Here is a 24,931-nt window from a genome sequence, read left to right as displayed (position 1 = left end):
CGTTCTTTGGGGTCTGTAGCTGGGGCAGAACACCACAGGACATATCTAAGCACCCTGTGGGCCGGATCTGGCCCCCGGGCCTTGAGTTTGACACCCCTAGGATGAACTTTGCTAATAATTCTTGCTGCATTACAATGGGTGGAATGGGAAGCAGTACAGATAAGCCTAAAAACAGAGACTGACTAGACCACTGCAAAGGACCAATAGTGAAGTCCTTTACCAACATATCATATCACAATTGCTTGGAGTCAAAAGCCAGATCTAATGTGTGTCTCCTAGTATGTAATGGGTCCTCAGTCATTTGGGCCAGGTCCATGGTTGTAAGGTGACTAAGCTCCGCTGAGCTGCTCCAAGTGCAACATTTCCCAAGGACACGTCAAAGTTGCTAACCTCTGTATGCCTCATGTGTTCCACTGCTCATCTGATAATGAAATTAAGCATGTCAAGCAGGGATGTCACCATGCCACAGGAATTCCTCTTCTAATTTTCAAGATTCTGCATTTACCGCAAACTAAAGTATTAACCCGATTTGATATAGTGATTAAGGCATCAGGTTAGAGATCAGGAAATTGTGAGTTCAAATCCCATTTAGGCATGAAACTTCAGTGATCGTGAATTAGTTACTTTATCTCAGCCTAGGAAGTTGGCAAGGGCAAACCACTTCTGACAAATCTTGTCAAGAAATTGCAGATATTAATCCAGCCAAGAATGAACATTGACATGAAGCTACCACCAAAAAAAAAGAGAAAGAAAGATCAAACATATCTTCCTGAAATTTATGTCATTTTTGTTTCCTTGGTCTTGCTAGCTGTGCAGGACTGGACAGCCTACATATTCTAGAAATAATATGTTAAATATTTAACTAGTTCTGTATTAATTTTATATGGATTGTTTTTAATTAAGTTTCAAAACCAAAGCCTCAATTACTCTTGATCCAGACTCTTGGCTAGGATGTTTGAAGCCTCTTCAAGGCACCTGCTTCATCTTTTTGCTATCTTTTGTTCCTTGGAGTGGGTTTTTTTTTTTTTTTCTGTTTTTCCTGGAACCATCCAGCCACTGGGAGTCAGGCAGCATACAAATGTAATGAATGAATAAATAAATAAATAAATGTTCTTCATCATTGTGTACATTTTTCTAATTGTTCTATCGTTATATTATAATTACTTGGTTTATTATATATTTCGCCCAAAGTATAATACCAAGGCATAAATAAATACGAAATCATTGATTAATGAAAATTAATGTCAGTCTAGCACTGAAGAAAGCAACAACAATTTGTACTCTGTTTCTGGGTTTTACAGGAAAGGCCATTTCGTGTACTGAAAAAATCACTCTCAATCATTATCAAGAACCTGTTCTAGGGAAAACAACTTGTCCACTCACCCCAAAGGCAACAACACCATCTGTGGATGTGAATATTTTGTTTGGATTTTATATGGATTGTAAACTGCTGGTGCATCTTTACCTTGGCCACACATAGCAGAAATGTGTGAAGGTAAAACAACACCTTTCATATTAGTTAATGGAACAAAGGAGGAAAGATAATTTCAATTTACCAGGCCAAATGCAGCCCACCTTTAAAGTGCTACAACGATTCTTTATTTTAATTGATACAGGTGTCATGTCAATTTCTCACCAGACTTGGCCAAACTAATTCCTGTAAAATTTGCAATAAGCTGCCTCTAGGAAAAGAAACAAATAAACAGGTAGTCCTCACCTTATGACCAGAAATTTTGTTGGAAGCCCAGGCACTGTTTTTTTAAAAATGTTTTTGTGGTAGCTGTTAAGCAAATCACTCATCATTAAGCAAACCCATTCTTCTGAATGGGCACTTTTTGCAGAAACCAGCAAAAACCACTGGAAACTGACAAAAAAGTTACAAATCATGATCATGTGACCTTAGGACTCTGCAACTGGTCCTAAAGGTAAGCCAACTGCCAAACACTTGAAATATAGTTGTGTGACTGAAGGGTGGGGGACATTTTATGATGGTCGGAAGTGCTTTACAGGCCATCAAACATTCATTCCAAGGCTGTCATAACTCCTAAGACTCATAGAACAACCGCTCATAAATCAAGGATTACCTGTATATATTTTTCCATATGTTCCATATTCTGTGTTTTCAAAGATGCAGGGATGGGGTCATCAGACATCGGGCTCATATTACCATATGTGGTTGACATGTGTAGAAGCTAAAAGATACTGGACTAAAATCCACACATGGTTGGAAAAAAATGACAAAAAAAACACATAGACTTTAAACCAGATATTTTTTTATTAGGGATCGTGCCAGAAACATTCAATAGAGAATTGAGATATTTGATTGTGAATGTATTAACAGCAGCTAGAATTGTGTTTGCTAAAAACTGGAAAAATGAGAAAATACCAAGATGAAGATGATTAAGAAAATACCAACAAAAGCGAAGCTCAGGGGGGGCCCTGCGCGGTCCCACCAAGCTCCATTTTTGCTGGCAGACGTCCAAGTGCTTCAACGACCCTCTAAAACAGGGGTGTCAAACTGGCAGCCTGAGGACGGATGCATCATGCGCAGGCCACGCCCATCTCAGTTCAGCAAATGGGAAAAAGTCGTGAAATGTCACGTGACGGCAACGTGACACGGCCACCCGTGCTGTAAAAGGATGCAAATGGCTAGCTGTCTGCAAGGAATATAAATCCTTCCACTCCCCACTATCCTGTCAGAGCTGAAGGAGCTTCTTGGATGAGAAGCAAAATGTCTTCAAAAGAAAAAACAAAAAAGGCCAGTTGCCTCCTGAAAAAGCACTTGGGGATCCCTCCATAAATGTTACCCATAACCTACTTCTTGCTTAGCATGAACATCCTTGCACATCCATCCTCTCTGCTTGGGGTTTCAGTTGGTATTTAGCTTGCAAGGCTTGTGATTTTAGCTGTGAAGAGCTGCCTTGTTTCAAAACAGCTTATAACACTTAACACACATATCAAATATTTATTTTAGAAACAATACTGACTCCGTTTTGTTTCCTTATGACAAATTCCCATTTCCCCCTCTTTATTGATTTCTTAATCTCCTTTTTAAATTTCTAGTTCCCAGGAGTTGTCTCTAGAATAACTATCATAGCAGAGGCCTTCCTACATACAATTCTCAAACTTCAGCCTAGCTCATGAAAGTAGAAATTTATATACAACGTATTTTATTTACAGGCTAGCATGTCTTCTTAGGGTTTCTGTAAAAACAATAAAACTCTTCTTTCCCACGCCATTAAAGACGGGAAACCACTGCCAATTTCCTGAAGAATATACAAATACACAAATAACATTTTTCTTCTTCCTTTCCTTTAAAAAAAAAAAAACTCAATAATTTACAGCCCTAGCTCATCGGACGTGCGCTGCTTCCTTTTCGGGTTCTGCGGAAAAACGAACACTAGCCAACTCTGGGCAAACTAAGTTTTTAGAAAAACTACATTTCCCAACATGCAAAGCATGTTAAAGGCGCAAGGCTTGTTTTCGTTTTGCTCCGGCGGTCCCCACGTGGATGGAAGATGGCCGCGTTTGCGGACCTGAATATCCTCTACTTGCCGGAGAAAGAAGCCTTGCAGAAGTTGGTGGAGGCTGCAGCGCACCGTGAGTTTAGATCCATGCCTTCTATAAAGGCGAGGGAGGCCGGGGTAAGAGGAGACGGCTCCGCTATTTTCTAGCGTAATCGAAATCCATGAACTAGCCTAAATTGGAGACGGTGGGTTTCCTTTTTGCCATTCAATCTTGCCACCTTCATATTGTGCGAATGGTTGTGTAGAATAGGAGGTCAAGAGGGCAGATTTGCTTTCAATCTAAATAGAAATGGCACAAGCATCCCTTTTGGAAGATTGGATCAAGACGAGTAAAGACTCTTGAAATAAAATGTACTGTATGTGAAATGCTTTTGATTATTACCCATTGCTGCCTATTTCCCCATTTAGTGTTACTGTTTTCACAGACTGAAGTGAAATGGTTGCATGGGGGTTAAATTCTCTTCCTTAAAATAATAAATACATTGGATGTGCTCAAGGGCCATAATGCCGCATTGATTTTTTTTTTAAAGTTACTACTACAAAAAGCGAAAATCACAGCTCTAAGATCTCATGTAACTTAGAATAGCCACAGGCATGTCCACTGAATTTGTGAAAATATATAGTAAAAATTTAAGAAAAAGCTAGAGATGAACAAATCCAAATGCTGTAATCTAGTATTCTTTTTAATGTGCATGTGTGTGTATATAATATTTTGAAGATTGTGTTAACTATTTCATCTATTGTATTATTTTCATCCTGCCTTTATTATTTTTTTAATAAATAACTCAAGACACCTCACATACCTAATATTCCTTCCTCCTCCTAGTTTCCCCATAACAACTAACTTGGGAGATAGGTTGGGCTGAGAGACTGACTGATGCCTAAGGCGGAACTCCAAAGCTTCTGGGTTTAGCCTGATGCTTAAACCCCTTTAACAATCTCAACAGTTTTAGTTTTAACTTTTTATCATTTGTTGGATTGATACCTGCATAGAATCAGAACAGAAATACAGTATTTGGGGTCGCAAAGAGCCAGACATGACTTGACAACTGAACAACAGGAAAACACCAAGCATATTGTTCAAGGCTCTTTTAGTTTAATTACTAACTTGTTTTTGACACTCTGCAAAATGATAGTGAAATTTATCTTAAGCCTCTTGGGTCTTCAGATGGAAATAATTTTGTTTACAATTGTGTGTAATTCAGTCCAAAGTCTCAATTTCTATTTGATGCCTGAGAATAAGCAAACTTCATATGTATATTCATAAATTGTGTAATTGCAATTCAGAATAAGACAGAGGAAATCATCTGGTATACATGGAAAGCAGCATAAGGGTAGCTTCCAGCTGCATCAACTAAAATGCTTTTTTTTCTTTTTGAATATCCTGCTTCTCTTGATTAACTCTATTATGTTTTCTTTTTTAAGTTGGCTATTCAACTGTGGCAATCAATTATGTTGTCAACTATGAAGAAAAGAAAAAAGTAAGTCTCCCTTCTGAAACATTTATTCTTTATGACCTTATGTGGTTGATACCTTTGCAGGCTGTAAGCATGACTTCCTTTTACAAGGGTAAAGAGTGCTAGAGCAGAACAAACACAAGAGTAGCATGATTTCTGTGCATTAGATAATCAGTTTGCTTTACTTTATTTTACAAAAAAAATGCATCTTCTTTGAATGGCTAGAAAATTGGCCAGGCATACTTGGTGGGGTTTTTTTCTTTCTTTCTATTTTGTATTTCTTAACCACCCATCTCCCTCAGAAGATGGGCTAAGAAGCTGGTTGTTGTTGTTTTTAAACTGGACAAAAGATGGTGTGATATTTGTGTCTTGGCAGTGATAAATCTTTGTATGGCAGCAAAATGAGTGTGGAAACAGTTGGAATTAGTCTCTGAACGAGCCTTGAAAATCTGGGGAATGAAACAGCCACTAATAATAATGACTAAGGTGTTCTGAATATAAACCACCTCCCCCTTTCAAAGAATTTGCACAGCCTTGCTTTTTATACAGCAGTAGTGGGTTCCTCCCGGTTCGGCCCGGTTCAGCCTAACTGGTAGCGGTGACGATATGACATACCAAACCGGTTCTCTTTGTTCGGGAGCTGGGCCCTCCCGCCACTGCCACCCACGTTATTCTTACATTTTATTTGGTCCCGCCCTCAATCTATTCTCTGCCTCCCGAGTCCCAGTTGATCGGCTAGAAGGAAAAAAACTGTTTAAACTCTTGCGGCGGGGCTTCAAAGGGCTGCCCTACAGCTGATCAATGTTAAAAGGCAGTGTGGTGATAAACCGATGCCTCCAAAAACAAATGAGTAGACCAGTCCCTCCAAAAATAAATGGGTAGACTGGAACGCTCCCAAGAACAAATGGGTAGACTGGTACAGCTCTGCAAGCAGTTAAAAGCCTGGTAGACCAGTACCTCTGCTAAATCCTAAAGAATTGTCACATGACCATCAAACCATGCCCACAAAATAAGCCACGCGCACAGAACCGGTAGTAAAAAAATTTAGAACCCACCCCTGGTATACAGCCTTTACACCAGTGTTTTTCAAACTTGGCAATTTTAAAATGTGTGGACTTCAACTCCCAGAATTCTGTGTGGGGAATTCTGGGAATCGAAGCTCACACGTTTTAAAGTTGCCAGGTTTGAAAATCAAGCTCTATACAGATACTTCTTGCCAATCAACCATTCGAAGATAACCGTGGACCTCCCCAGAGCTACCTACAACCAGTTTTCTAAATTCCGAGGGCCTGTGGTCACATGGATTGAATTTGGGGCATTAGGTAACTGGCTTGCATTTCTAGCCATTTACAGTAAGCACAATTTTTCCTGATAATTTACTTCCTATTTCCAGCCCAAAAAAAAAAAAAAACCCACCATCACCCACTGGAGAAAACAGATTCATTTAACAACTGCAGTATTCGCTTAACGACTGTGATATTTGTTTAACGACTACCATAAACAAAAGTCATAAAATCCGCCATGGTCATGTGGTACCTGCCACGATTTACCATTGTAATTCCTGGCTCAATTAGGTTGCAAATTGAGGACAATCTGTACAGAATCTGTTACATGCAGATACACATGCATACACATAACTTTGATATGACAGAGATGATGGAAGATGAACTTCAGGACATTCAGAGGGCACTAATTTGAAGAAGAGCCAGCCAGTTAACGGACTGTCTTGAGTATCTGCATCATCCAAATGTTTGAATCATAAGATTCCACAGAATTTCAAACTGGGGTGGCAGCTGAGCTGCATTTTAGGCTTTTAATAATTCACAAATATCTACCTTGGCAAATAGGACAGTAAAACTAAAAACAAAGTCATGGTGAGCATGCTTGGATCATCAGCATTTTTTCAGTCTTGCTGGTTGCAGTGAGACAAAAAAAATGTAAGGGAACAGCTGGGTTTTGTGAGATTCCAGATTCATGAATGTTTGTTAGTAGATTGCCCATTGTGGGTTATTAATATTTCTTTGGAAAGTCCAATGCATTAATTCCAGGCTTTCATAGATGTGGATAGGATTCAACTGTAAAGGAAAGCATTTTCTCTTGCTTTTCTGTCCTATAACTGAAGCCTAAACAACTATTCAGTGGTTTGCAGAATTGATTAATACCAATTGATGGCTATGAAAAGAAAGTGTAGACTATGGAAATAGCTCTTTATGCCAGTTGGCTTTTTTGTTGTTTATTTCACAAACCTTTTTTTCAGTATAGCTTTGCATACAAGTTATCTGTATTTTTTTTCTGTTGGTGGATATATTTGTGATTTTTTAATATATATATATCTGTTCCTAGGAAATTGTCAAGCCAATGACTCCCGCAGAACTGTTTTCATCCTTGCCTCTTGTACAGGTATGCTTATGCATTTAAAACCATTGTATTCTGAAAAGCAGATATCACTTGGTAGACTTCATTGAGACTGTGACATTATTTTGCTTCCTTGAGAGAAATCCCATTGGAACTTTCATGCCCAGGAATTATGGTCTGGTTGCACACAGCAAACAGGTGAAATGAGCTGAATGTGCTTAGAACGTGGAAGATATGCCTTTTTTTAAAAAAAGTTCTGAATTATTGTGATTGAAGTGGTATGGAAGCATTCAGAAGAAGCAAATTCCTTTATTTAAAAATCCTTGAAAATCCAAACTTAACCATCTGAGGAGATCCTAGGTTAGCTGGTAACGTCTTCTATTGTTCCTGATTTATTATTTGTTGTTTGTATGTACACTGAGAGCTTATGCATCGGAGACAAATTCCTTGTGTGTCCAATCACACTTGGCCAATAAACTATTCTATGTGTGGAGGTAGTTGTTTTTTTAAAAAGAATATTTTTTTCAGTTCAGTTTATAGTTGAATCCAATCCAATCCACATCACCATTTCATATAACTTCATTCTGCAACCTGCATAGTACAGCTGCACAAATGACTTGAAAGATGTTTTTTGCCTAGTGTGTGAGCACAAGAGCCTTGGTAGTACAGGGGTTTAAGGCACCCTGTTATTAAGCTGGTTATTAAGACAATTACTGCAGGGTTCGAATCTCGCCAAGGCTCAAGGTTGACTCAGCCTTCCATCCTTTCTAAAGTAGGTAAATTGAGGACCCAGTTGTGGGGGCAATAAGCTGACTTTGTATAAATATACAAAAGGATGAAGGCTATTGCTGAGCACATTGTAAGCTGCCCTGAGTCTTCGGAGAAGGGCGGCATATAAATCAAATTAAAAAAAAAAAAAGGGAAGCATCTTTCCTTGAATAATGAAAGCAACCATAATTTCCAAAAGGATGGATGAGCACTGTAATGGTATGTGGGAATGTCCCTGAGAGGCAGGAGGAAGAGCCATTGCATGGACAACTAACAGAAATCTCAGTCCACAGAAGGATGGAGGGTGTGAGAAACGTTTCAGAAGGGACTCTCCAATAAAGAAAGTAAGAGGAAGGGAAGGGAGACATATTTTCAGTCGTTCAAGATTCTTTTAATGCAGGGGTGGGGAACGATGTCCCTTTTATGACTTGTGGATTTCAACTCCCAGAATTCCTGAGCTAGCCATTCTGGGTCAGGAATTCTGGGAGTTGAAGTCCACAAGTCATAAAGGGGACATCGTTCCCCACCTCTGTGTTAATGTGTTACAGTAAAGATAGACTGCTTGTACTTCTTGCCTGGATTACCTTGCACGGCCAAGAGCATGCACGATAGGCCGCTTTTCCCCTAGGTGAGCATCCATCCTATTGGTGGAAAGTAGCTAAGTCCCGCCTTCCAGTGGATGCTTCCCTTCTGCAATGCATTTTGTGAATTACTGCTTTCAGAGACATTGCAGTGTTTTTCTCAGATTTGTGTTTAGGGTCATGATGTGGAACTGTGTAAATGTTTTCCAAATTAAATCATACCCAGGCAAAGCAACTCCAGAGAGGCTTTGAGTCCACTAAATTGCATAATACATTTTAGGCTGTTAGTCCCCAAGATGCCTGATCTGTTTCCCATAAGTACTAGAGACAGTATTTAGGACATTTTAATTTGAATCTAAATTTTATTGATATGAAACAAAATGACCTGTGGCTGTTGTTATTATTCTTGGTTTATTTGATATTCCCCTCTTCTGTCATATTCTAAGGAGGATCCTTGCAAGACTCTGAATTTGTACCTTTAGATCCTGGGAGGTCTTCAACATTTGTTTGGTTTTGTCTTGTACATTTTACTCTAATGTTATCTGGCTAGAATCCATTAGAACTGAGGCAAAATGTAAATATGGAAACTCTCTCTCAAACCCCAACAAAGCCAGTGAACTCTTCTTAGAAGGATCTATTCAGGCAATTGGAGGACAAACTGAACTTTTGAGAGTGACTGCAAATTTAGGAGAAGGGGAAGCAAGCTGAGTCTCTCTCTCATACACACACACACACACACACACACACACACACACACACACACACACAGTCTCTCTCACTCCCACTCTCTCTCACACACACACACCTCCCCTCTGCGCTTCCTACTCCTCCTCTGCCCATTTTTTTAATTATCGTATGTTTATTTTTATTGTTTCATTGTTTTGCTATTATTTTTGTGTTTTGTTTTATTATTTTCCGTTTTACCGTTGTAAGCTATCCAGAGCAGCCCTATGGCAAAATTGGTGACAAATGGATTTAGTAAATAAATAGGAATGACCACTTAGAACCAGAAGTATCTATGGGTGGGAGCAGGGGTGAAATGCTCCCGGTTCGGACCAGATCTCCCGATCCAGTAGCAGTGGTGGGTGGTTTGGAGAACCGGTAGCAAAAATCCCTCCCCCCCCCCCCCCCGCCCAGCTGAGCCACACGATCATTGCGTGGCTCAGCTGGGATCGTCAGAGGCTTCTAAAAGCAGTTTTTTCTGCAATCTCTTCTGCCGAAGAGGTTGTAGAAAAAAAAATGCCTTTAAAAGCCTCTGGCGATCCCAGCTGAGTTACCTGATCGTCAGAGGCTTCTAAAAGCATTTTTTTCTGCAACCTCTTAAGGTTGTAGAAAAAATGCTTTTAAAAGTTTTTTTTAAAAAAGTTGGCCATGCCCACCCCGTCACATTACTCCCCCACCTACCAAGCGATGCCCACAGAACCAGTAGTAACAAATTTTACATTTCACCACTGGATGGGAGTGAAGATAGGAGACAACTGTGTTATTAAACTACACCCCTTTTTATATGTGCTCAAGTGTGACTTATAAAAAGGGGTGCAGCTATGTTGTCAGCATCATTTTGTCCTGCTTGAGCTCTCCAGAAAACACTAATGAGCAGAGCAACTTTAAGGAATCTAGCTTACATACACATACACACTCTTGATATACCATATTTTTCGGACTATAAAACGCACCGGAGCATAAGATGCACCAAGATTTCAAAGAGGTAAACAAGAAAAAAAAATTTTTTTGCCCTTCCCAGCCCCCAGGAGCACTCTGCAGGCCTCCCAAACCCTCTGTGCATCCCATTTTTGGAAAAAAACGGGTCTGTTTTTGGCAAAAACTGGATGTGTGGGGCAGGGTTGCAGGAGGCCAAAAATGGCTGCATTCGGTGTAGAAGACGCACCAACATTTCCACCCTCTTTTAGGAGGGGGAAAAGTGTCTTATACTCCAAAAAGTATGATATTTACTGAATAACAGGAGTGGAAAACAAATTGAAAAGTACAGTAGTAAATGATAATGCGGAAAACGAAACAAAATAAACCCTAAAGTAATTAAAATGTCAGCCACCATCAGCCCTATTAAAAATAACCTACTACAACTGAATAATATTGATTTACTTATTTATGAAGTTTATATAGTGTCCTCATCTCACAAATGAGATGGCTTAGTGCTACTTTCCTAGCAGTGGCATCAAAACGAATTGCGGTTGTAAAGTAAGACAGGAAACTTGTGGACTTCCTTGTCTTACTTTAGATAGAGCAAAGTAACACATAGAACCCTGTTTGCTTTCAAGGTGGGCTGTCTGATTAAGAATCCTAGAAGAGACAGGAGGTGCCATAGGTTTTCTGAATTAAGGAAAGGACATGTCTCTGTGGTGATGAAGATTTGTGTAGGCTCCTATTGAGAATAAAGTATCCTCCTTCAATAATGAGTAGGTGTCTTGTTGCCTAGGTTTCTTTTCTCACAGGTTTTTCTTTACAGGGGAAATCCAAGCCAATTAAGATTTTATCAAGACTGACACTAGTGGTTTCTGATCCATCCCACTGCAACGTTCTAGTAAGTTTCTAAAGCTGCTTTGCTTCACAATCCTTTGTTAAGTAAGAGGTGTGGGATATGTCTTGTTGATTGCTAATAAGAGGGAATAGCTGAAGGCTGTTTTCACTTTCTCGTACCAGTGGAACTCTATTCCACTAGAAATAGGAAAGGGTAAAGTTTAATTATTATTGTTGCTGTTATTATTATTATGGTTAATCTTCAATTCGATTCACCATCTCGGACTGTTAAAAACAGTTCAAGTTCTAATCAAGGACCTAAGTAGCATCTGAGTATATAGGCAGTTCCGAGTAGGGTGGTTTTTTGCAAAGTCAGGATATTTAGGTCTAATAAGTTCAAAATTTCCATGTAGTCCTTTTGGTATTGCTCCAAAGGATGACGATGATGATGATAATGATGATGGGATTAATTATAGTTCTAGTCCTGCCTCAGATATGTTGGGTGACTTTGGCTCTGTCATTCTCTCTCAGCCCAACCTACCTCACAGGAGAAAAGAGGACGAGGAAGGAGTATTAGGTATGATTGCTGCCTTGAGTTATTTATAAGAATAATAAAAAGTGGGATAAAGGTAAATAGATAAAATAATGTAAAGAACCTCTGATAGAGCTCTTTGGATTTTTTTTTCATTTTAAATTTGTTAATTTTATTTTTCAAAGCATTTAGAATAATTAACTATACTGTGTGAATCCTAAACATTTCTTTATTATACAATATTTTCTATGTGCTCACCTATAATCTGTGAACTTGTCACAAGTAAGACATTTTATTTTAATATATCAGGTATGTTAGTAAGAGAGGAAATAATACTTTTGCAAGTATGCATATAAAAATTATACCAAGTCATTTTGTGGTGAATTTTTTATTCATTTAGCAATTCCATATGTGAAGCTTCTAAAATGAACGTAACATCTTCCTCATATAGATTAATTTTTGAGCAACTTGGTGATGAGGAAGCATTGTTTTATGAATAATCTGTAATATTTACCATCATCAATTTATCTTTGATCCATACACTGAGTTTTAAAAAACGTAGTCCCTAATCTGGGGCTGCTTCATGTTGCTTCAGTAATTTTTTATCACATTTTTTATCACATCTTTATTATTTTTTTATAAATAACTCAAGATAGTGACCTATTAGAGATGTTCTGGGTTTATTTTGAGTAATTGAAATCCTAAGAGTTTGACAAAGAGTCTTTGTTCCATTTGATTGATTTCACAGTGCTAGCAACAGCTTTGATATTGAATGGAACAGCTTATAAATGCAGTCTGTTGTTTGGCCACTGAATTACTCAATATTTGTGTGTGCTACATAAGCCACAAGCGTTCTTTCGTTTAATCTGATAACAGGTTATCTTTTGTTTTGGTTTTTTGGTTTTTCTATACCCAGAGAGCGACGTCTACAAATATCAAATATTATGACATCTTTGCTGTATTTCCTAAGAATGCGAAACTCTTTCACGTAAGTGGGCCTTTCCCTGGCATGGGAACTGAAATATAAATGGGAGGGCAAAGGGAGAAAGATAGGGTGAAAGTTTGCATGCTAATACCAAGTACAAGTAAGCCTTGGGTTATGATCCTAATTGTGACTGGAATTTTCACTACTAAGCAGGGTGGATAAAAATCAATATTTTTTTAAAAAAAATCAAAAAAATCAGATTTTTTTTATTTAAATTGGATTTTTTTGATTTTTATCGAATTTATTTTAATAAAAAACGGGGTAAAAATCTCGTAAAATAGTTTTCTATTTAAGATACATAAATAATTTAGTTTATTCAGCATGAAATGGAGCTTAGTTATGTAGCATGAGGCTGTATATTCTGCAACACTGGGACTATCGGTGAGTCAACAGTGGGTCAAAGGAGTAGTAGAGATGACAGTTGCTTTTTAGAAATTATGATTTAAATCAAGTTGATTTAAATCAAGCCTTTTTACTAGTGATTTAAATCATGATTTAAATTGTGATTTAAATCAACTCGATTTAAATCAAATCCACCCTGCTACTAAGCAAAATGGTCTTTAAGCAAAACCTCACACGGCTGCTTCTGGAGAATTGGAGGGGTTGAGGTGATTAGCACTGACAGGGCCTCTCCGGCCCAACTCCTCCTACAGGGCTAGCAGCTTCCACCATGAGTTGCAGAGTTTATGTTGGGCTTCCAGGAAGCATTCATCCCTCTACTTCCTCCAGCTCTGATGCCACCCCAAATAGCACCTGTCCTACCCTCGCCACTTTTACCCAGAGAGATGCTGTCTCTCCATCCCATTGTACTCTCTGTGCTCTGCAAGATAGAGTCTTGTGCTGGCATCAGGAAATGGGGCTCCTCTGCTTATACCACCAGCCTGCCTTTGCCAACTCCATCCTTCTGCCTCTTCTCTGGCCAACCCCTGATGAGCTCCCTTGGTCAGAAGAGGCTTTGCTACCTTGCTACACATGCCTTGTGCATTCTGGGACTGCACCTTCACCCAGTGCCTAGATCCCAGGCCATCAGTGGGAAGAAGACGGCAAAGGTCAATTGAGGGTGGTGGACTGCAGGGTGTCCAAAGGGTAGAGATGAGGAGAAAGTAGGTGGTAGTTTGCCCAAAGTAGGAGAACGTGACTGGGATGCTGTAACCAGTCAGAAATGCAGGCTGATCATCAAGCACCCAAAGTTTGATCACATGACTGCGGGGACACTGCAGTGGCCAGAATGTCAAGAACCAGTCATATCTTCCCATTTGTTCACTTCTATACAAATGGTCATCACCTGAGGATTACCTGTATCTATAGATATTTTTTCAAGTGGAGTACCAGCATCCATTGAAACCTTGTTTGCAAGTCAACCTATATCATTGGCAACCTTCAAAGACTACGGTATCATGCTCGGGAAAGAGGTCCTAAAACGGCATCTGGTGTGACTAAAACTAAAGTCACCTATAGCAGAGCTGTCAAACTCGCGACCGGCAAGGCAGATGCATCACGCACTGGCCACGCCCACTCCTGTTTTAGCAAAGGGGGGGAAGTGGTGATACCTCAAGTGACACCGCGAGTTTGACACCCCTGACCTATAGGATTCCAAGCTTTTGTCCTGAAGTGGAATGAAGTTCCCTAGAAGGCTGCAAAATTATTCCTTGTCTTACTAGGTAGGATAGGCAAGTGTTTCTGCACTAATGGCTGTATGTAGCAAATGGTACAAAATTTACATATTTTTTGGGGTTGCACTTCCATTGAAAATTACTAAGCAATTCGCATGGCAATTAAATATCGTTAATACAATTGCGCTCCATGTTAATTATCTCTAGATCCCAGGGCATTGGAGGGGAAGGTATCGGTGGTGGTGCATATAAATTTTGCAAGATGGCAGACACAGAGCTGCAACCATAGGCTCACCTCTTTTCCATTTGCTTGAAGCTTTAAAAAAAAACTTCCCCAGAGTTCCTAATTATACAAATCCTATCATGTCTAGCTGTGGTTGTTAAATCTTTAACACACACGCACACACACGCACACACACACAGAGTGTAACTGCCTTCTGGGAGAATTAACATGATGTATTTTTTATGTACACAGAGCTTATGCGCCGAAGACAAATTCCTTGTGTATCCAATCACACTTGGCCAATAAAGAGTTCTGTTCTATTCTATTCTATTCTATTCTATTCTATTCTATTCTATTCTATTCTATTCTATTCTATTCTATTCTATTCTATTCTATTCTATTCTATTCTATTCTATTCTATTCTTTATTTTTTCTATTCTATTCCTATTCTATTCTGCCAGAAAGTTGGGTCTTTTGCATAGCATCTATCCTATAGTTAACAATCCACTCTTCAGCAGATGGCACTCTTGCTTTGATTATGGAGACTGAAAATTGTCATCTACGTCTCCTAATAGTAATAAAGAATCCTTCCCTTTCTTTATGCTAAATCCATTGTTTATATTTCTGCAGAATATGGAAATCAGGGCCTTTATCCTGGAAAAAAAATCAAGGCCTTTGTCCCCCAAAAGGTTTCACAGCATATATGATCTTGGTGAACATTGGGTTACAGTTTTGTTTTTGGTGGGAGCTTTTTACTATTTCTAAAAATCCTTTCAGAAGACTGGCTCTGTTGTTCTGTGCTGATTTTTTTAAACAAATTCTCTTTGAAGAATGATGCTGATAAAATGTCAGAGAATGGCAAAATGTACGTGGCAATCTACTTTATAAAGCTCTAAGTGACTCACGGGGAAACCAAGAAAGATTTTTTTTTTCAGTCATAGCTAACAATAGCAACAACTAAAAATATATTTTCCCTAGATTAGATTGCTGATTAGGAAAGGATTTTTGTACCAAGTGATTTGTGAACTAGGGTCCTGCCATTGATCACAAATTTCTGGGATAATCCTGTCTGCAACCTTCTACTATTTTTTAGTGAATTTAACTCTGCTTTCACAGGAATATATAGGAGGAAGTATCACAAAAGTCAAGAGAACAGCTGCGGTGATAGTATTCAGCTGTTTCAGACCAGTTCGGGTGAAGTGGTAGTGGCGTCCTATTTAGCCACTTTTTCTAAGCCACGCACATGCGTGCAAGCCACGCAAAGTGCATGCACGGAAGGCCGCACGAATGTGCAGAAGGCGTGCAAGCAAAGCGAGCATATTCACGTGCACTCTCACATTTCCGGTGCCCGGCAAACCGGTGGAAAAATGTTGTGAAACCCACCTCTGAACAGTTGCAACAGGTTGTGTGTGGCTGGCAAGCTGATGGAAGCTGGATGGTTATAGCCTGTTTTGCAGTAGAAGATTTGAGACTCCTACTTTGTGTAATATAACTTGGTCTTTCGATATTGTCCTGCTAAATATTGTGCTGATCCTGTTGGAAACACAATTATCATTTCTGCGTGGAACAGTTTCTTTTGAAGTGTATTGTCTGACCATATGCTTTCATAATGATAATTTAGGTGGCATGCACAACCTTAGATGTAGACTTGGTGTGTGTTGATGTGACAGAAAAGCTGCCCTTCTTCATCAAGAGACCGTCTGTCAATGTGGTAAGGGGGTCCTTTAATAAGCGTCTTGACATTTCTCTTTGCGGGTTATGAGGTGAATAGAAGCTGACACCTTACTGGCTGCTTTCACATGTAACAGTAAACCTTGTTGTGATTTAGTCAGATTCACACATGTTAAATTCAGCACCACACCTTGGAATAAATTGCATGGTGTTTTCAATAGCTAACTTCATTTAGTAGCCAGGACTTGTTGTAGCTTACAAATTCTGGCTTGTTTTGTTTGTGACTTGTTATCCAAGTTACTGGAGCCGGTCTGGTGTCATGTTTGAGGCAATCACTTCATCCCAGAGGCTGTCTCTTTTTTTTCCCTATCCGTCCCCATTTAATTCAACTGATGATTATTTTTCTCTTTCTTGTAAAGGCAATAGAGCGAGGTGTCTACTTCGAACTTATTTACGTTCCTGCCATCAAAGACACCACAATGCGACGGTACACAATCTCGAACACCTTCAGCCTGATGCAGATCTGCCGTGGAAAGGTGAGATAAAAAAACAAGGAATGTTCGCCCCATGCCTTCTATCACTAGAGTTCCCAATTATCTGGTTTGAATTAATGTAACATAGCTTGCTTACCCCTATATTTTGGAACGCTGAGTGGTGCGGAGGTGGGGGATTTGAAAAAGTCAAAATGGCGGCCATGTAGCCAAAGGCTCAGCCATTCTGATGTATTGACACGTGCTCGAAGGAGTGAGGGCTTTGATCATTGAGTTGCAACCGCCATTGTGGGGTTTTTTGACACCCTACTCCTCCCTAGTGCCCCTGCTACAACAATGATAATAACTGGATTCATCAGCAATCATCAGTTCAATAAACCCAACTAATCTGTGTTAAGCGAAGAGGAGAACAAGTTCTACTCCCCATTATCCTTTCAGAGCTGAAGAAGCTTCTTGGATGAGAAGTGCAACGTCTTCAAAATTAAAAATAAGAAAGTCCAGTTGTCTCTTGAAAAAGCATCTTTAGGAGAACAAGTTGTTCGTCATGGCATTGAAAAGCTAGCAAAATCCTGAAGGAAATCAAATGTCTATGGAGACACACAAATTGTCCAGATCATGGATGTCCAAAAGGCATCCATGTTTTTCAAAAGGCAACTGGACTTTCTTGGGTTTTTTTTTTTCCTTGAAAATATTTTGCTTCTTCTCCCAGAAGTGAAACATTTTCAAGGAAGAAAGCCCAGTTGCCTTTTGAAAAGCATCTTTGGGAAAGAAAGTAAAGAAAATATCTAAGCAGTGAGCTGCGTACAGGGTCTTTTGGTGAAATACAAGGTGCTGAGGCAACCTTGACCACTTGTTACCCAAAAAGGGGAGGGTTGTGATTGGTGCCCATGCTTGTATAAATATTGGCGTGCCCCCCGGTCTCCCTGGGAATGCTGCTAGAAATTTCTGAAAAAGGAATAAAGAATTAGTTTGTCTTCCAAGAAAATCACCCTGATTTCCTCCACTGGTGCTAAAATGAATTGCCAGAACTTTACTTAATTATTATGTTTACATATACACAATTAACAAGACAATCTTTAATCTTAAAGAAAATCTTAAAAAATACAAATACAAACTGAGAAAGGAAGAAAAAAACCTTACATTTTAAGGTGGGGGAGGGGAAACTTCTGAAATGCTTGAGGAGTAATCTCATTAATGGTATTGTTTTAATTTAACATTGAGTTTTATTTAATATAATGGGATGGCTTACCAAATTTAGGTTTTGTAGTTTCTTTTAATGAAATGGACACAACATTAAAACAAAGGAAGGAAGGAAGGAAGGAAGGAAGGAAGGAAGGAAGGAAGGAAGGAAGGAAGGAAGGAAAAAAGAAAGAAAAAAGCAAATTAAGAGGAGAGTAGGAGTATAAATAACAAAAATAAGAGGGACAAAGTACAATTTGGCGGTACTTACACATGGAAACACTTGTGTGTTTTAAGTGTTATATGAATGTAAACATACAATGACGTTTTAAAATGGATTTTTTTTCCACCAGATGTATCCACTTTGATTTGGCCTTGGAAGCTACCGCTGCCACTCCACTCAAAAGCTAGATGTACTTATTTTCTCCTACCCAACATACATACACACATTAATCCTTTCTAAAGACTGATAGTTTGAGTCAGCTTTCATCCTTTTACCTTGTGCTCGGTCTTCTGGATTTAAGCTTAATGGCAAGGAATGTCCCTCCCTCCCTCCCTCCCTTCCCATTAAAGTAAGCAATAAATACATGAAGAAAAGAAAGCTTCTAGACAGTGAGAGAAGAAAAGGATTTTTTTTCTTTTTATTCTCCAGTTAATTTCACACAGATAACGCAGTGTTTTAGCTTTTGTCCTCTAAAAAAGAACGTCCTGACATTTGGTCAGATGGGAACATTCTCTGAGAATGTGGTGCTCTGGCACTTTGGTCCAATTATGTGGATACAATGCCTAAAATAAATAACACTTGCATTGTTCTTCTTTCCTAGAATATCGTTCTGTCCAGTGGAGCTGAAAAGGTAAGGATGGTCTTAGATGTCACTCTGATTCTTTAAGGATCAGCAATTGTTTGAATGGATGCCTCCTCTATTTAAAGCAGCCAATATTTGATTCAGCCGACCCGTATTTGATTTTCTGTGGCTCATTCAGATACCGAAAATTCTCTGCTTCCTTCCATCACAAAGTCAAGGGACCGTCTTGTACCTCCTGGTGGATAATTACACTTTTCATTCAGTGGCTTGTCAAAAACTCCACTGGAACTTGGAAAGTTTGTCCGTAAATACTGATTCATTGTAAATATGAAAGAAATCAGGGGAAAATATGGTACCTACTTGCCGAACATCATATGTATTTAATATTAAATCTCTGTAGCCTAATCAAATGAGTCAGTCAGGTTTTCTGATCTCTCTTTTCCCATCATCACACTCCAGCCCAGGCGGGTGTGTCAAAAAATCCAAGATGGTGGTCATGGCAGTGCATTCAAAGGCCTGCCCCTTTTGGACATGTTAGATTGCTTTGACGTGACCACCTTTTTGACTTTGTGACACCCACAGAAATGCTACCGACAAATGTCACTGCATCCATTTGGCTTGATGGGAGGAGTATGGATGTGAACAAAGGGAAGATAGGCATGTCTGTCTACCTTCTCCAGTGGCTAATGCTGCATCCAGCCTTTGACACCTAAAATTTCATTATTAGTGAAGACAGGCAAAATACTTGCTTTTAAAGAGAATCCTAAGGGATTCATGAGATGTCCAAGAAAAATAGGAGGGATCGGGTGCCTGTACTTGAGTTGGAAAAAAGAGGATAGGATGGGATGGGATGGGATGGGATGGGATGGGATGGGATGGGATGGGATGGGATGGGATGGGATGGAATGGAATGGAATGGAATGGAATGGAATGGAATGGAATGGAATAATAACTTTATTTTCACTTTGAATGTGTACTAATTGGCATACATTAAAATGAAATTTTGTTTCATACAGTCTCAAAGGGTCACCACCTCCAATATACGCTACACAAACATGGCTAAATAAATAAATACAAAATTATGTATATAACCACATACATTATATGACACAGAAACAACACAGTCTAGTTCAGATGGATACATGTTTATGGCGAGAAGAATGAATCTTGTGAGTTTACGGCATAGGGAAAATGCTGTTACAGAATTGGGTAGTCCTGCTAGAAATACTTCAAAACCTCCTCCCAGAGAGGAGCAAGAGAAACAGACTGTAAAGTGGTATCTCTAACAATGCTTTGAGCTCTAAGCACATAGCAGTATCCTGAATAACAGGAAGCAAGCTTCCTATAATCTTCTCGGCTGTCCTTACCACTCTCTGTATGGACTTTCTGTCTGAGGCACTGCTGCCACCAAACCAAACAGTGATGCAGTTTGTTAAAAGGCTCTCAATTGTGCCTCTGTAGAAAATGACCAGGACAGAAGGAAAAAGATGTGCTCTCCTCATCCAACACACCAAATGCAGACGCTGGTTTGCACGCTTCACTAAGGATGACGTGTGGAGAGACCAGTTCAGATTGTTAGTTCAGATTCTATTACAAATACTTCAGCAAAAATTGAATATTTCTTTGTCTGGGAGAAAGCTGAGTGTTTTTTTTTTTTGAAAAAAGTTTTTTTTTTATTTTTTAAAACACAAACATAAAACACATCTTTTCCAAAACGAAGCATTGATCCGGTCACAAATTAGTACAAATCACTAACAATTCTTAACTTCCAATTAACACAACTTAATATTTTACAGTTATTTCTCTAAATTCTGTCAATTATGCCATTATCCCAAAAACCCGTTACTTAAATCTTAGAGCCTAAACAAATGTCATTCCATTTTTCTCTTCCTTTTTACTTAGATGAATGTCTTTTAACAATATAAATCGTTATCATTATTATAAACATTTAAAAAATATTTTAACTATTACTCCCATTTTAATCTTCTTCATTACTTTACAACATAATCATTTTTATTTCTTAGCTGTTAACTCCAACATAATCATTTTATTTTACTGTTGAACTCATCATTATCATCTTTATTTCTGTTGTTAAATTAAACTTATACATTCCATTTTTGCTGTTATTCTCAACATATTCCTATTTTTGCTGTCCTACCCAGCATAATAATTTTTATTTTTGGCTCTTAATCCCAGCAAAATCATTTTATTTTCACTTTTAAACCTAACATCTTTATCTTTATCTTTGTTGTTAAACCCAACATAATCATTCCATTTTTGCTGTCGAAAGCTGAGTGTTGTTACATAAAATCTTGACCATTTAAGTGGTAATTACATGACCCAGCTTGTCTCCCATCAAAATTAATGAACCGTTTGATGGTTGTAGGAAGAAGGCTTCTCTTGTATGGTCCAACTTATTGACACTCAGAGTGCAGTGCTTTTAATTCTCAAGTATGCAATTACAATTTATGATCTGCATCTGTATTCATCTTTCTCTCCCACGCACCCCTTCCGTTGTAGCCTATCCAATTGCGAAGTCCATATGATGTGGCTAATTTGTATCCTTTTCAAATGAATCGATAAAAGCCCTGAACTGTGAAAGATGCTATGATACGTATCTGAAAAAAGGGACAATCGGGCATAGAATAGCATCTCTTCCTTGAGTGATGTAAAAGTTTTGGAAAGGAAATGGCATACAAAACACGGCCAGCAGGATACTAGACCATAGTATTGCTAATACGTCAGCAAAAACAGAATCTGCCTTGGTTTGAATAATAGAATCTATAGAGGTTTGGCCTTAAGTGCGTAAATACTGACTCAGTTTAGAATGAAAAAGAATCGGGGAGATAAAACCTGGATTTTCTGCCAGATATCAGATACATTTAATACCGAATGCCTATGGCCAGAAAAGGATGTAATGAGATGAATCATTCCGTTGGCCAAGATTTCTGAACTCTTTTTTTCTCCCACCCTCTTATTCCAGCACAGATAGATAGGCAGGTAAGAAGAGGGTGTGTGTGTATTGAAAGTTGAGTTCTTTCTTTCTTTTCCCCTGAATTGCATTCACTCTTGTCCATTGATGAAAAGCATGCTTATCTTTTGAGACATGAAGAATCCTTAATGAAAGTTGCAGAGGTTGGTTGTTCGGCCTTTCAGAAAGCAATGGCAAGGCAGCTGTTTCAACCAACAGCCGAGCTGTCCTTCTGCATGGAGGTGAGTCCAAAGAGTGATGAACAGATAGTCCTTGACTTATGACCACAATTAAGCCCAAAATTTCAGTTGCTAAGTGAGTTTTCGCCCCATTTTATGAACTTTCTGGCCACAAGTGAATCACTGCAGTTGTTAAGTTAGTAACACTTTTGTTAAGTGAATCTGGCTTCCCCATTGACTTGGCTTGTTGTAAGATCGTAAAAGGTGAACACATGACCCTGGGACACTGTAACCTTCATAAATATGAATCAGTTGCGAAGCGTCTGAATTTTGATCACATGACCATGTGGTGCTCAAGTGTGAGAAACAGTCATAAGTCCCTTTTTTCAGTGCCATTGTCACTTCAGATGGTCACTAAATGAACTGTTGTAAGTCAAGGACTACCTGTATTCTAAGATTAGAGCATTACCAATATTGACAGATGTATAATACAAAGATGGAAGGATGAGCATTTCCCTTATTTGTTCCACTTGTCACCCCCAGCAGCTGTAATTACTGAAGGTAAAAAGCATAGTTTTATTTTTAAAGATAAGTTTTATACTGTTGGTTTTCAATTGTTATTTTATTCCACTATGATTTGTTTGTTTTATATGGTCTTTGATTGCAAGAAACTTGTATTTATCCTCATTTGGAGGATTCTAGGTTGAAAAAGGTTGTCTTTTCCTATTGTTCTGAACAGGCACTTGATTTGTAAGCATCTTCTTGGATTAACTATAGTCCTTCACCGTATAAATTGTAGATAACCAAGAAGATAATGGAGTGATTTGTACCAAGCTAGCTTCTGGGGCAACTTCACAGTTAGGATGAGATAATCTACCCTAACCCACAGTTTCTATTTTAGGGCGGCTTATATAGGAAAGAGAACTGGATTCATTATGGCTTAATACCACATTGCATGTGATGCTGAATTTTCTTTTCATCTACATAAGACTGCTATTTGGCCCCATAATATTGCAATGGGTAATTCAATCCCACGTTGCATTGGCTAGATCAGGGGTGGCAAACTGGCGACCTGCGAGCTGGATGCGTCCATGTGTAGGCCACGCCCACCCCCCCAGCTCCGCGAAGGGAAAAAACGTCACCATATGTCATATGACGACAACGTGACATGGCAAGTTTGACACCCGTGGACTAGATTGTCTGCAGTAGAACAGGTTCTTACATCACACATCTCGTCATACTTTTCCATTGGCGTGGTTTGTAAAACATTCTTCTTTAATTTCAGAAGCCAGGAAGACCGCCTGTGGAGTGGTGTATACAGTGAAGAAACCTCAACCTCCAGATGATGGTGATGATGATGATGATGATGATGATAATGATGATGATGATGATGATGGTGCTCCACTCAGTAAAAAAGCCAAAACTGATTTGTGAATTACAAGTTTACCTCTCTGACACCCATCATCAGCCCAAATCTCCAAAGCTGTCTTACCTTAACAGATGAAAAGGAGGAATCTTATCCCTAAGTTGACATGAGTATCTACTTAGGTGAATTCTCTATATAGACTTTAGGAGAAATAGATGATGCTCCTTGAATATTGACTGGTGAAAAATGGCAATACAACATTTGAAAGAAGCGGGAGAATTTGTATATAGCTGTGCCGTCTTTTATAATAAATATATCTTATCAAATGCAACTTTCACTATCCTTTTGACCATGATCAAAACAAGAATTGACATTCTACATATGCAACCTAGATTTTTTTTGTAAAAAAAAAATAAAAATTGTGTTGGCTTTTATTAATCCGACTTACATTTGCATGCTGAAAATCATTACAGTACTGTAATTTCATCACAGGATTATCATGTTACAAGAATTCCACATTTGAGTTCCTGATTACAAAGTTCTTAACGCAGCATACTGTTGGTAATCATTTGAAGAAATTGCAGCTTGAGCTATGAGCAAAGTTTCTGTCACATTACTCACAGCTATAATAGTGGAGCATCCAGATTATTTGTGTGATTCGACTAGAAGAACTGTCCTATCCTGGGTTGAGAAGTAACCATGCCCTGCCACTTGAAGTGTGAGACAAGATGAAGTTAGGTCAGAGACAATGTGTATTTGTCAAACAAGGCAATAAACGTACATATTTGTAAGACTTGTTTGCCCATTTCCATCTCATTTTAGGAATGTTACATATAAGTCTTCCTTTCTATTTCCAATTCCCATTTTAATGGCTTTATCACTTCCCGGCAAGATGACAATAAAGGAAGTGTGCTAGAAGTGCAGCCCCCCTGAGCTCCGTTTTCATTGGCAGAGGGTTGCAGTAGGCCGTAGCAGCCGAAAACAGCTCGAGAGCCTGTTTTCGCTGGCAGAGGACTCAAGCCACCACAGGCGCCCCCAACAGAAGTGATGTCGAGCTGGCCACACCCACCCTGACCACTTCCCCCCCCCCCCGAGGTCAAACACAACCCTGATGCGGCCCTCAATGAAATCGAGTTTGGTACCCCTGCACTAAATGAAGAATCTTAAGTAGATATCACAGTAACAGTTCTGTGTTCAAGGATCCTGACAGTAGATCTCAGATGTGAGTTAAAAGATGTTTCTGTTCAAAGAATGTTGGGTAGAAGGGAGATACTCAGATATCCAGCATATCAGGAAACCAAAGCTGGGATACAGGATTCAGCACCCCAATACCTCCAGCCTCTCTCCTCTAAATTGCTCCTTCAACTTTCTGCCTCTCTGCCTGATCAGAACATCACACACAATCTATAGCACAAAAGTTGTGCTGTTGGCATATGTAATTAGATCTTGACAACAAGCTCGTGGAAAACGTGGAGCAGTTGTTCAGGATCCAGGTTTGCCAATGTTGAGGCCATTGGGAGGTCTAACCCTGAAACCAGCAATCTCTGTAGTAATTGTGATGTTGGCCAAGTGGCTTGCAATTTTATTTCATCTTTTCCTACTTCCGAAACATTTCAGGTAAATGTTGAAGTTGTTCCATAAAATTTGAATTGGAGCTTTATTGTTTCTATGTCTGTGCAATGACGTGTTTGTGCTATTTTCTTTTGGGATAAGCTATCTCACATAAAATGCTGAAGAATTAAAAATCCC

The 24,931-nt window shown here is 39.0% G+C and overlaps 1 protein-coding gene across 4 annotated transcripts; it reads left to right on the top strand.

The window, feature by feature from the left end:
• Nucleotides 1–3,518: 3,518 nt before the first annotated feature.
• RPP30 (ribonuclease P/MRP subunit p30) lies at nt 3,519–23,616 on the top strand. 4 transcript variants are annotated; one of them, XM_070945407.1, is made up of 11 exons: nt 3,519–3,600; nt 4,953–5,008; nt 7,328–7,384; nt 11,156–11,230; nt 12,615–12,686; nt 16,141–16,230; nt 16,610–16,726; nt 18,685–18,714; nt 21,187–21,224; nt 21,800–21,879; nt 23,102–23,616. In XM_070945407.1, the coding sequence occupies exons 1-11, from the start codon at nt 3,519–3,521 to the stop codon at nt 23,248–23,250; spliced, it is 846 nt and encodes a 281-aa protein (XP_070801508.1). In that variant the 3' UTR covers nt 23,251–23,616. The 4 variants fall into 4 exon arrangements, with proteins under 4 accessions (XP_070801508.1, XP_070801509.1, XP_070801511.1 ...); XM_070945410.1 differs by lacking the exon at nt 3,519–3,600 and adding an exon at nt 3,602–3,644; XM_070945409.1 differs by lacking the exon at nt 3,519–3,600 and adding an exon at nt 3,638–3,712.
• The last annotated feature ends 1,315 nt before the right edge of the window (nt 23,617–24,931 follow it).

The sequence above is a fragment of the Pituophis catenifer genome, unplaced genomic scaffold, assembly GCF_029215685.1.
Source record: "Pituophis catenifer annectens isolate HBS135680 unplaced genomic scaffold, rPitCat1.0.hap2 SCAF_6, whole genome shotgun sequence".
Lineage (NCBI taxonomy): Eukaryota > Metazoa > Chordata > Lepidosauria > Squamata > Colubridae > Pituophis > Pituophis catenifer.
The sequence above is the reverse complement of the archived record's forward strand: the minus strand, read 5'-3'. Positions and strand labels throughout refer to the sequence as shown.